At 46.6% G+C, this 12119-nt stretch overlaps 1 protein-coding gene across 5 annotated transcripts in view; it reads left to right on the forward strand.

The window, feature by feature from the left end:
* Positions 1-12119, forward strand: part of LOC115190931 (protein spire homolog 1) — a 114742-nt gene that overhangs the window by 48287 nt on the left and 54336 nt on the right. For all 5 annotated transcript variants that reach the window (XR_003877477.1, XM_029748967.1, XM_029748968.1 and 2 more), the window contains exon 5: positions 3477-3551. Coding sequence is in view for 4 of the 5 variants with exons in the window: in XM_029748967.1 (XP_029604827.1) it covers positions 3477-3551 (75 nt within the window). In the remaining variant the exon portion in view is untranslated. The remainder of the gene's footprint in view (positions 1-3476; positions 3552-12119) is intronic.

Consider the following 12119-nt stretch of genomic DNA (forward strand, 5'->3'; position numbering starts at 1 on the left):
CTATTTTTGTTTCATCAGACCAGAGGACATTTCTCCAAAAAGTATGATCTTTGTCCCCATGTGCAGTTGCAAACCATAGTCTGGCTTTTTGATGGCTGTTTTTGAGCGGTGGCTTCTTCCTTGCTGAGCGGCCTTTCAGGTTATGTCGATATAGGACTGGTTTTACTGTGGATATAGATACTTTTGTACCTGTTTCCTCCAGCATCTTCACAAGGTCTTTTGCTGTTGTTCTGGGATTGATTTGCACTTTTTGCACCAAAGTACGCTCATCTCTAGGAGACAGAAAGCGTCTCCTTCCTGAGCGGTATGACGGCTGCGTGGTCCCATGGTGTTTATACTTGCGTACTATTGTTTGTACAGATGAACACGGTACTTTCAGGCTTTTGGAAATTGTTCTGAGGTCTTGGCTGATTTCTTTTGATTTCCCCATGATGTCAAGCAAAGAGGCACTGAGTTTGAAGGTAGGGCTTGAAATACATCCCCCAGGTACACCTCCAATTGACTCAAATGTTGTCACTAAGCCTATCAGAAGCTTCTAATGCCATGACATAATTTTCTGGCATTTTCCAAGCTGTTTAAAGGCACAGTCAACTTAGTGTATGTAAACTTCTGACCCACTGGAATTGTGATACAGTGAATTGTACGTGAAATAATCTGTCTGTAAACAATTGTTGGAAAAATGACTTGTGTCATGCAGAAAGTAGATGTCCTAACCGACTTGACAAAACCATAGTTTGTTAACAAGAAATTTGTGGAGTGGTTAAAACGAGTTTTAATGACTCCATCCTAAGTGTATGTAAACTTCCGACTTCAACTGTATTTGAGGCAGATATGTACACGAAGGCAGGGTAAAGTGACTAGACATCAGGATAGATATTAATAAGGTATTAGAGGTAGATATGTACATGAAGGCAGGGTAAAGTGACTTGGCATCAGGATAGATGATAAGAGTAAAACAGCAGCAGCAAATTCTGAGTGTAAAAGTGCGTGAATGTATGTAGGTTTTCTGTGGGAGTGTCAATGTAGTGTGTCTATAATACACTTAGTGAACAAAACATTAGGAACACCTGCTCTTTCCATGACAGACTGACCAGGTGAATCCAGGAGAAAGCTATGATCCCTTATTGATGTCACCTGTTAAATCCACTTCAATCAGTGTAGATGAAGGGGAGGAGACAGGTTAAAGAAGGATTTTTAAACATTGAGACAATTGTGATGTGTGTGTCATTCAGAGGGTGAGTGGGCAAGACAAAATATTTAAGAGCCTTTGAACGGGGTATGTTAGTAGGTGCCAGGTGCATTGGTTTGTGTCAAGAACTGCAACATGGCTGGGTTTTTCACACTCAACAGTTTCCCGTGTGTATCAAGACTGGTTCACCACCCAAAGGACATCCAACACTACTGTGGGAAGCATTGGAGTCAACATGGACCAGCATCCCTGTAAACGCTTTCGACACCTTGTAGAGTCCATGCCCTGACGATTGATGATGTTCTGAAGGCAAAAGGGGGTGTAACTCAATATTAGGAAGGTGTTCCTAATGCTTTGTACATTCAGTGTATGTAGTCTAGTGAGTATATTAGGAAGGTGTTCCTAATGTTTTGTACATTCAGTGTATGTAGTATACTTCTGGCCCTTCTTTGGACACTGTGTTAACAAACCTCCAGACGAGCTTCAATGCCATTCAACTCTCCTTCCGTGGTCTCCAACTGCTCCTAAACACAAGTAAAACTAAATGCATGCTCTTCAACCGATCGCTGCCTGCACCTGCCCGCCCATCCAGCATAACTTCTCTGGACGGTTCTAACTTAGAATTTGTGGACAACTACAAATACCTAGGTGTCTGGTTAGACTGTAAACTCTCCTTCCAGACTCACATCAATCATCTCCAATCCAAAGTGAAATCTAGAATTGGCTTCCTATTTCGCAACAAAGCATCCTTCACTCATGCTGCCAAACATACCCTCGTAAAACTGACCATCCTACCAATCCTCGACTTCGGCGATGTCATTTACAAAATAGCCTCCAATACCCTACTCAACAAGCTGGATGCAGTCTATCACAGTGCCATCCGTTTTGTCACCAAAGCCCCATATACAACCCACCACTGCGACCTGTATGCTCTCGTTGGCTGGCCTTCACTTCATAATCGTCGCCAAACACATTGGCTCCAGGTCATCTACAAGACCCTGCTAGGTAAAGTCCCCCCTTATCTCCGCTCACTGGTCACCATAGCAGCACCCACCTGTAGCACGCGCTCCAGCAGGTATATCTCTCTGGTCACCCCTAAAGCCAACTCCTCCTTTGGTCGTCTCTCCTTCCAGTTCTCAGCTGCCAATGACTGGAACGAACTACAAAAATCTCTAAAACTGGAAACACTTATCTCCCTCACTAGCTTTAAGCACCAGCTGTCAGAGCAGCTCACAGATCTCTGCACCTGTACATAGCCCATCTTTAATTTAGCCCAAACTACTACCTCTTCCCCTACTGTATTTATTTATTTTATTTATTTTGCTCCTTTGCACCATATTATTTATATTTTAACTTTTAACTTTCTTCAAACTACAAATCTACCATTCCAGTGTTTTTTTCTTGCTATACTTTATTTACTCTGCCACCATGGCATTTTTTTGCCTTTACCTCCCTTATCTCACATCATTTGCTCACATTGTATATAGTCTTATTTTTTTCTACTGCATCATTGATTGTATGTTGTTTTACTCCATGTGTAACTCGGTGTTTTTCTATGTTGTCGAACTGCTTTGCTTTATCTTGGCCAGGTCGCAATTGTAAATGAGAACTTGTTCTCAACTTGCCTACCTGGTTAAATAAAGGTGAAATAAATAAAATAAAAAATAAAAAGGGTCAGTGCAGATAGTTGGGGTACCAGTAATTGACTATTTTTCAGTCTTATGGCCTAGGGGGTAGAAGTTGTCTCTGAGCCTTTTGGGCCTAGAGCTGATGCTCTTGTACCGTTTGCCGGACGGTAGCAAAGGTAACAGTCTATGGCTTGGGTGGCTGCAGTCTTCTGTACCAAGCGGTGATGTAGCCAGTCAAAATTCTCTAAATGGTGCAGCTGTAGAACTTTCGGAGGATTCGAGGGTCCGTTCCAAATCTTTCAGTCTCCTGAGTGGGAAGAGGTGCTGCCGTGCCCTCTTCACAACTGTGTTGGTGTGTGGACCATGTTAAGTTCTTAGGGAAGTGGACACTGAGGTGTGGACCATGTTAAGTCCTTAGTGATGTGGACACTGAGGTGTGGACCATGTTAAGTTCTTAGTGATGTGGACCATGTTAAGTTCTTAGTGATGTGGACCATGATAAATCCATAGGGAAGTGGACATTGAGGTGTGGACCTTGTTAAATCCATAGGGAAGTGGACACTGAGGAACTTGAAGCTCTGTCCTTTGGTCTTCTAGTGCATAACAACACCTCTCCCACAGGGTGTTTAAACCTCTCTCTTCCTGTCTTCCTCCTGTAGAACCTGCGGCGGATGGAGGGAGACACGAGAGAGGAACCAGTCAGAGATCTCAACGAGCTACAGAACGCTGACTGGGTAAGAGAGTAACTGTAGCAGGTGTTAAAAAGAAGCTGAAGCGCAGTCCACACGTCTGTTTTTTCAGAGGAAACGGAATTTGGGTTGAAAGTACTGTATCCCTGAACCCGGAAACATTATTTTTCTGGGGACACCGTGGAGAGCGGACCACAATCCTCTCTCATATACAGTTTTGGCCATGTAGTGTACTATGTGGACACACCCCCTTCAAATTGGTGGGTTCGGCTATTTCAGCCACGCCCGTTGCTGACAGGTGTTTAAAATTGAGCACACTGTCATGCAATCTCCATTGGCAGTAGAATGGCCTGTACTGAAGAGCTCAGTGACTTTCAAGGTGGCACAGACATAGGATGCCACTTTTCCAGCATTGTCAGTTTGCTACATTTCTGCCCTGGTCAACTGTAAGTGCTGTTATTGTGAAGTGGAAACGTCTAAGAGCAACAACGGCTTAGCCGCGAAGTGGTAGGCCACACAGTTGCAACACTCACTACTGAGGTCCGTACGGTCTCTGGTGCAACGCCAGCACAAGAACTGTTCGTCGGGAGATTCATGAAATGGGCTTCCATGGCCGAGCAGCCGCACACAAGCCTAAGATCACCATGCGCAATGCCAATCGTCGGCTGGAGTGGTGTAAAGCTCGCCACTGCTCCAATCGAGTGATGAATCAAGCTTCACCATCTGGCAGTCCGACGGACTGGGTTTGGCGGATGCCAGGACAACACTACCTGCCCCAATTCATAATGCCAACTGTAAAGTTTGGTGGAGGAGGAATAATGGTCTGGGGCTGTTTTTCATGGTTCGGGCCCCTTAGTTCCAGTGAAGGGAAATCTTAATGCTACAGCACATTCTAGATGTTTCTGTGCTTCCAACGTTGTGGCAACAGTTTGGGGAAGGCCCTTTCCTGTTTCAGCATGACAATGCCCCCATAGACAAAGCGAGGTCCATATAGAAATGGATTATCGAGATTGCCCAACGTCAGTGCTCGACCTCACTAATGCTCTCGTGGCTGAATGGAAGCAAGTCCCCACAGCAATGTTCCAACATCTAGTGGAAAGCCTTCCCAGAAGAGTGGAGGATGTTATAGCAGTAAAAGGTGGGACCAACTCCATATTAACTCCCGTTATCCACATACTTTTGGCCATGTAGTTTGTCTGATAGTGTAAATCTATTCACACTGTATAATTACTTCTACACCTTCTAAAACCCTCTCAATCTTCACACTATAATCCGAGGTTCGTAAACAAGTATAGACCAAGAGTGAAATACTCTCTCCTACGGGCCCTTCCCAGCAATGCAGAGGGAAATACTCTCTCCTACGGGCCCTTCCCAGCAATGCATAGTGAAATACTCTCTCCTACGGGCCCTTCCCAGCAATGCAGAGGGAAATACTCTCTCCTACGGGCCCTTCCCAGCAATGCAGAGGGAAATACTCTCTCCTACTGGCCCTTCCCAGCAATGCAGAGTGAAATACTCTCTCCTACGGGCCCTTCCCAGCAATGCAGAGTGAAATACTCTCTCCTACGGACCCTTCCCAGCAATGCAGAGTGAAATACTCTCTCCTACGGGCCCTTCCCAGCAATGCAGAGTGAAATACTCTCTCCTACGGGCCCTTCCCAGCAATGCAGAGTGAAATACTCTCTCCTACGAGCCCTTTCCAGCAATGCAGAGTGAAATACTCTCTCCTACGGGCCCTTCCCAGCAATGCAGAGTGAAATACTCTCTCCTACGAGCCCTTTCCAGCAATGCAGAGTGAAATACTCTCTCCTACGGACCCTTCCCAGCAATGCAGAGTGAAATACTCTCTCCTACGGGCCCTTCCCAGCAATGCAGAGTGAAATACTCTCTCCTACGGGCCCTTCCCAGCAATGCAGAGTGAAATACTCTCTCCTACTGGCCCTTCCCAGCAATGCAGAGTGAAATACTCTCTCCTACGGGCCCTTCCCAGCAATGCATAGTGAAATACTCTCTCCTACGGGCCCTTCCCAGCAATACAGAGTGAAATACTCTCTCCTACGGGCCCTTCCCAGCAATGCATAGTGAAATACTCTCTCCTACGGGCCCTTCCCAGCAATGCATAGTGAAATACTCTCTCCTACAGGCCCTTTCCAGCAATGCAGAGTGAAATACTCTCTCCTACGGGCCCTTCCCAGCAATGCAGAGTGAAATACTCTCTCCTACGGACCCTTCCCAGCAATACAGAGTGAAATACTCTCTCCTACGAGCCCTTTCCAGCAATGCAGAGTGAAATACTCTCTCCTACGGGCCCTTCCCAGCAATGCAGAGGGAAATACTCTCTCCTACGAGCCCTTTCCAGCAATGCAGAGTGAAATACTCTCTCCTACGGACCCTTCCCAGCAATGCAGAGTGAAATACTCTCTCCTACGAGCCCTTTCCAGCAATGCAGAGTGAAATACTCTCTCCTACTGGCCCTTCCCAGCAATGCATAGTGAAATACTCTCTCCTACGGGCCCTTCCCAGCAATGCAGAGGGAAATACTCTCTCCTACGAGCCCTTTCCAGCAATGCAGAGTGAAATACTCTCTCCTACGAGCCCTTTCCAGCAATGCAGAGTGAAATACTCTCTCCTACGGGCCCTTTCCAGCAATGCAGAGTGAAATACTCTCTCCTACGGGCCCTTCCCAGCAATGCAGAGTGAAATACTCTCTCCTACGGGCCCTTCCCAGCAATGCAGAGTGAAATACTCTCTCCTACGGGCCCTTCCCAGCAATGCAGAGTGAAATACTCTCTCCTACGGACCCTTCCCAGCAATGCAGAGTGAAATACTCTCTCCTACGGACCCTTCCCAGCAATGCAGAGTGAAATACTCTCTCCTACGGGCCCTTCCCAGCAATGCAGAGTGAAATACTCTCTCCTACGGGCCCTTCCCAGCAATGCAGAGTGAAATACTCTCTCCTACTGGCCCTTCCCAGCAATGCAGAGTGAAATACTCTCTCCTACGGGCCCTTCCCAGCAATGCATAGTGAAATACTCTCTCCTACGGGCCCTTCCCAGCAATGCATAGTGAAATACTCTCTCCTACGGGCCCTTCCCAGCAATGCATAGTGAAATACTCTCTCCTACGGGCCCTTCCCAGCAATGCATAGTGAAATACTCTCTCCTACGGGCCCTTCCCAGCAATGCAGAGTGAAATACTCTCTCCTACTGGCCCTTCCCAGCAATGCATAGTGAAATACTCTCTCCTACGGGCCCTTCCCAGCAATGCAGAGTGAAATACTCTCTCCTACGGGCCCTTCCCAGCAATGCATAGTGAAATACTCTCTCCTACGGGCCCTTCCCAGCAATGCATAGTGAAATACTCTCTCCTACGGGCCCTTCCCAGCAATGCATAGTGAAATACTCTCTCCTACGGGCCCTTCCCAGCAATGCATAGTGAAATACTCTCTCCTACGGGCCCTTCCCAGCAATGCAGAGTGAAATACTCTCTCCTACTGGCCCTTCCCAGCAATGCATAGTGAAATACTCTCTCCTACGGGCCCTTCCCAGCAATACAGAGTGAAATACTCTCTCCTACGGGCCCTTCCCAGCAATGCATAGTGAAATACTCTCTCCTACGGGCCCTTCCCAGCAATGCATAGTGAAATACTCTCTCCTACGGGCCCTTTCCAGCAATGCAGAGTGAAATACTCTCTCCTACGGACCCTTCCCAGCAATGCAGAGTGAAATACTCTCTCCTACGGGCCCTTCCCAGCAATGCAGAGTGAAATACTCTCTCCTACGGACCCTTCCCAGCAATGCAGAGTGAAATACTCTCTCCTACTGGCCCTTCCCAGCAATGCAGAGTGAAATACTCTCTCCTACTGGCCCTTCCCAGCAATGCAGAGTGAAATACTCTCTCCTACGGGCCCTTCCCAGCAATGCAGAGTGAAATACTCTCTCCTACGGGCCCTTCCCAGCAATGCAGAGTGAAATACTCTCTCCTACGGACCCTTCCCAGCAATGCAGAGTGAAATACTCTCTCCTACTGGCCCTTCCCAGCAATGCAGAGTGAAATACTCTCTCCTACGAGCCCTTTCCAGCAATGCAGAGGGAAATACTCTCTCCTACGAGCCCTTTCCAGCAATGCAGAGTGAAATACTCTCTCCTACGGGCCCTTCCCAGCAATGCAGAGTGAAATACTCTCTCCTACGGGCCCTTCCCAGCAATGCAGAGTGAAATACTCTCTCCTACGGGCCCTTCCCAGCAATGCAGAGTGAAATACTCTCTCCTACGGACCCTTCCCAGCAATGCAGAGTGAAATACTCTCTCCTACTGGCCCTTCCCAGCAATGCAGAGTGAAATACTCTCTCCTACTGGCCCTTCCCAGCAATGCAGAGTGAAATACTCTCTCCTACGGGCCCTTCCCAGCAATGCAGAGTGAAATACTCTCTCCTACGGGCCCTTCCCAGCAATGCAGAGTGAAATACTCTCTCCTACGGACCCTTCCCAGCAATGCAGAGTGAAATACTCTCTCCTACTGGCCCTTCCCAGCAATGCATAGTGAAATACTCTCTCCTACGGGCCCTTCCCAGCAATGCAGAGTGAAATACTCTCTCCTACTGGCCCTTCCCAGCAATGCAGAGTGAAATACTCTCTCCTACGGGCCCTTCCCAGCAATGCAGAGTGAAATACTCTCTCCTACGGGCCCTTCCCAGCAATGCATAGTGAAATACTCTCTCCTACGGGCCCTTCCCAGCAATACAGAGTGAAATACTCTCTCCTACGGGCCCTTCCCAGCAATGCATAGTGAAATACTCTCTCCTACGGGCCCTTCCCAGCAATGCATAGTGAAATACTCTCTCCTACGGGCCCTTCCCAGCAATGCAGAGTGAAATACTCTCTCCTACGGGCCCTTCCCAGCAATGCAGAGTGAAATACTCTCTCCTACTGGCCCTTCCCAGCAATGCATAGTGAAATACTCTCTCCTACGGGCCCTTCCCAGCAATACAGAGTGAAATACTCTCTCCTACGGGCCCTTCCCAGCAATGCATAGTGAAATACTCTCTCCTACGGGCCCTTCCCAGCAATGCATAGTGAAATACTCTCTCCTACGGGCCCTTTCCAGCAATGCAGAGTGAAATACTCTCTCCTACGGACCCTTCCCAGCAATGCAGAGTGAAATACTCTCTCCTACGGGCCCTTCCCAGCAATGCAGAGTGAAATACTCTCTCCTACGGGCCCTTCCCAGCAATGCAGAGTGAAATACTCTCTCCTACGGACCCTTCCCAGCAATGCAGAGTGAAATACTCTCTCCTACTGGCCCTTCCCAGCAATGCAGAGTGAAATATTCTCTCCTACTGGCCCTTCCCAGCAATGCAGAGTGAAATACTCTCTCCTACGGGCTCTTCCCAGCAATGCAGAGTGAAATACTCTCTCCTACGGGCCCTTCCCAGCAATGCAGAGTGAAATACTCTCTCCTACGGGCCCTTCCCAGCAATGCAGAGTGAAATACTCTCTCCTACTGGCCCTTCCCAGCAATGCAGAGGGAAATACTCTCTCCTACGAGCCCTTTCCAGCAATGCGGAGTGAAATACTCTCTCCTACGAGCCCTTTCCAGCAATGCGGAGTGAAATACTCTCTCCTACGGGCCCTTCCCAGCAATGCAGAGTGAAATACTCTCTCCTACGGGCCCTTCCCAGCAATGCAGAGTGAAATACTCTCTCCTACGGACCCTTCCCAGCAATGCAGAGTGAAATACTCTCTCCTACTGGCCCTTCCCAGCAATGCAGAGTGAAATACTCTCTCCTACTGGCCCTTCCCAGCAATGCAGAGTGAAATACTCTATCCTACGGGCCCTTCCCAGCAATGCAGAGTGAAATACTCTCTCCTACGGGCCCTTCCCAGCAATGCAGAGTGAAATACTCTCTCCTACGGACCCTTCCCAGCAATGCAGAGTGAAATACTCTCTCCTACTGGCCCTTCCCAGCAATGCATAGTGAAATACTCTCTCCTACGGGCCCTTCCCAGCAATGCAGAGTGAAATACTCTCTCCTACGGGCCCTTCCCAGCAATGCATAGTGAAATACTCTCTCCTACGGGCCCTTCCCAGCAATGCATAGTGAAATACTCTCTCCTACGGGCCCTTCCCAGCAATGCAGAGTGAAATACTCTCTCCTACGGACCCTTCCCAGCAATGCATAGTGAAATACTCTCTCCTACGGGCCCTTCCCAGCAATGCAGAGTGAAATACTCTCTCCTACGGGCCCTTCCCAGCAATGCAGAGTGAAATACTCTCTCCTACGGACCCTTCCCAGCAATGCAGAGTGAAATACTCTCTCCTACTGGCCCTTCCCAGCAATGCAGAGTGAAATACTCTCTCCTACTGGCCCTTCCCAGCAATGCAGAGTGAAATACTCTCTCCTACTGGCCCTTCCCAGCAATACAGAGTGAAATACTCTCTCCTACGGACCCTTCCCAGCAATGCAGAGTGAAATACTCTCTCCTACGGACCCTTCCCAGCAATACAGAGTGAAATACTCTCTCCTACGGACCCTTCCCAGCAATGCAGAGTGAAATACTCTCTCCTACGGACCCTTCCCAGCAATGCAGAGTGAAATACCATGGAGAGGTAATAGAGTTGAACCGTGATCATAAATACACTATGTACAGGAGGAATCGCTATGTACATGGAGGAATCGCAATGATGGCTTGCCAAAAATGTAGATTTTATACTGACAGTCCTGGTTATAGCTAACAATCCTTCGTAGGAAATGCCTAAATTATTACGCATATTATGCGACAGTTGTGTAAATAATAAATATCCGAGATTTGTGTAATGTCAAAAGTTTGGACACACCTACTCATTCAAGGGTTTTTCTTTATTTTTACTATTTTCTACATTGAAATAACTATGAAATAACACATATGGAATCATGTAGTAACCAAAAAAGTGTTAAACAAATCCAAATATATTTTATATTTGAGATTCTTCAAAGTAGCCACCCTTTTCCGTGATGACAGCTTTGCACGCTCTTGGCATTCTCAACCAGCTTCACCTGGAATGCTTTTCCAACAGTATTGAAGGAGTTCCCACATATGCTGAGCACTTGTTGACTGTTTGTCCTTCATTCTGCGGTCCAACTCATCCCAAACCATCTAAATTTGGTTGAGGTCGGGTGTTTGCGGAGGCCTGGACATCTGATGCAGCACTACATCACTCTCCTTCTTGGTCAAATAGCCCTTACACAGCCTGGAGGTGTGTTTTGGGTCATTGTCCTGTTGAAAAACCAATGATAGTCCCACTAAGCCCAAACCAGGTGGGATGGTGTATCGCTGCAGAATGCTGTGGTACCCATGCTAGTTAAGTGTGTCTTGAATTCTAAATAAATCACAGACAGTGTCACCAGCAAAGCACCCCCACACCATAACACCTCCTCCTCCATGCTTCACGGTGGGAACCACACATGCAGAGATCATCCGTTCACCTACTCTGTGTCTCACAAAGACACGACGGTTGGAACCAAAAATCTCAAATTTGGACTCATCAGACCAAAGGACAGATTTCCACCGGTCTAATGTCCATTGCTTGTGTTTCTTGGCCCAAGCAAGTCTCTTCTTCTTATTGGAGTCCTTTAGTAGTGGTTCCTTTGCAGTAATTCAACCATGAAGGCCTGATTCACACAGTCTCCTCTGAACAGTTGATGTTGAGATGTGTCTGTTACTTGAACTCTGTGAAGCATTTATTTGGGCTGCAATTTCTGAGGCTGGTAACTCTAATGCACTTATCCTCTGCAGCAGATGTAACTCTGGGTCTTCCTTTCCTGTGGCGTTCCTAGTGAGAGCCAGTTTCATCATCAGCGCTTGATGGTTTTTGCGACTGCACCTGAAGAAACTTTAAAAGTAATTAATTTTCCGTATTGACTGACCTTCATGTCTTAAAGTAATGATGGACTTTCGTTTCTCTTTGCTTATTTGAACTGTTCTTGCCATTAATATGGACTTGGTCTTTTTCCAAATAGGGCTATCTTCTGTATAACACCCCTACCTTGTTACAATACAACTGATTGGCTCAAATGCATTAAGAAGGAAAGGAATTCCACCAATTAACTTTTAACGAGGCACAGCTGTTAATTAAAATACATTCCAGGTGACAACCTCATGAAGCTGATTAAGTGAATACCACTGTGGCTACTTTGAAGAATCTCAAATATAAATAGATTTAGATTTGTTTAACACTTTCTTTTGTTACAACATGATTCCATATGAGTTATTTCATTCACTAGTATATAGAAAATAATAAAAAATAAAGAGAACCCCTTGAATGAGGTAGATGTTCTACTGTATATAAATAAATAAATTGTATGTCTCCTGATCTTTTTTTTAATCTCTCAGATATAGGACAGACACTTCAGAACAAACTTCCTATTGACTATCTGTTGTTCCATGTGGTGACTCTGTTATTCAATGCATTTCTATTGGCTAATAGCGGTAATGCCAAATTCAATGTTTCATCCAATAATTGTTTAAATATTTTTGTTTATAGCTTATGGGGTCCTAAAATTCCAAATCAAATAGCTAAATGATCCTTGGTATGACCATCTTAAAACAATTCCATATGTTAGTTTATAAACTC

This window comes from Salmo trutta, unplaced genomic scaffold (genome assembly GCF_901001165.1).
Source record: "Salmo trutta unplaced genomic scaffold, fSalTru1.1, whole genome shotgun sequence".
NCBI classification, from domain to species: Eukaryota; Metazoa; Chordata; class Actinopteri; order Salmoniformes; family Salmonidae; genus Salmo; species Salmo trutta.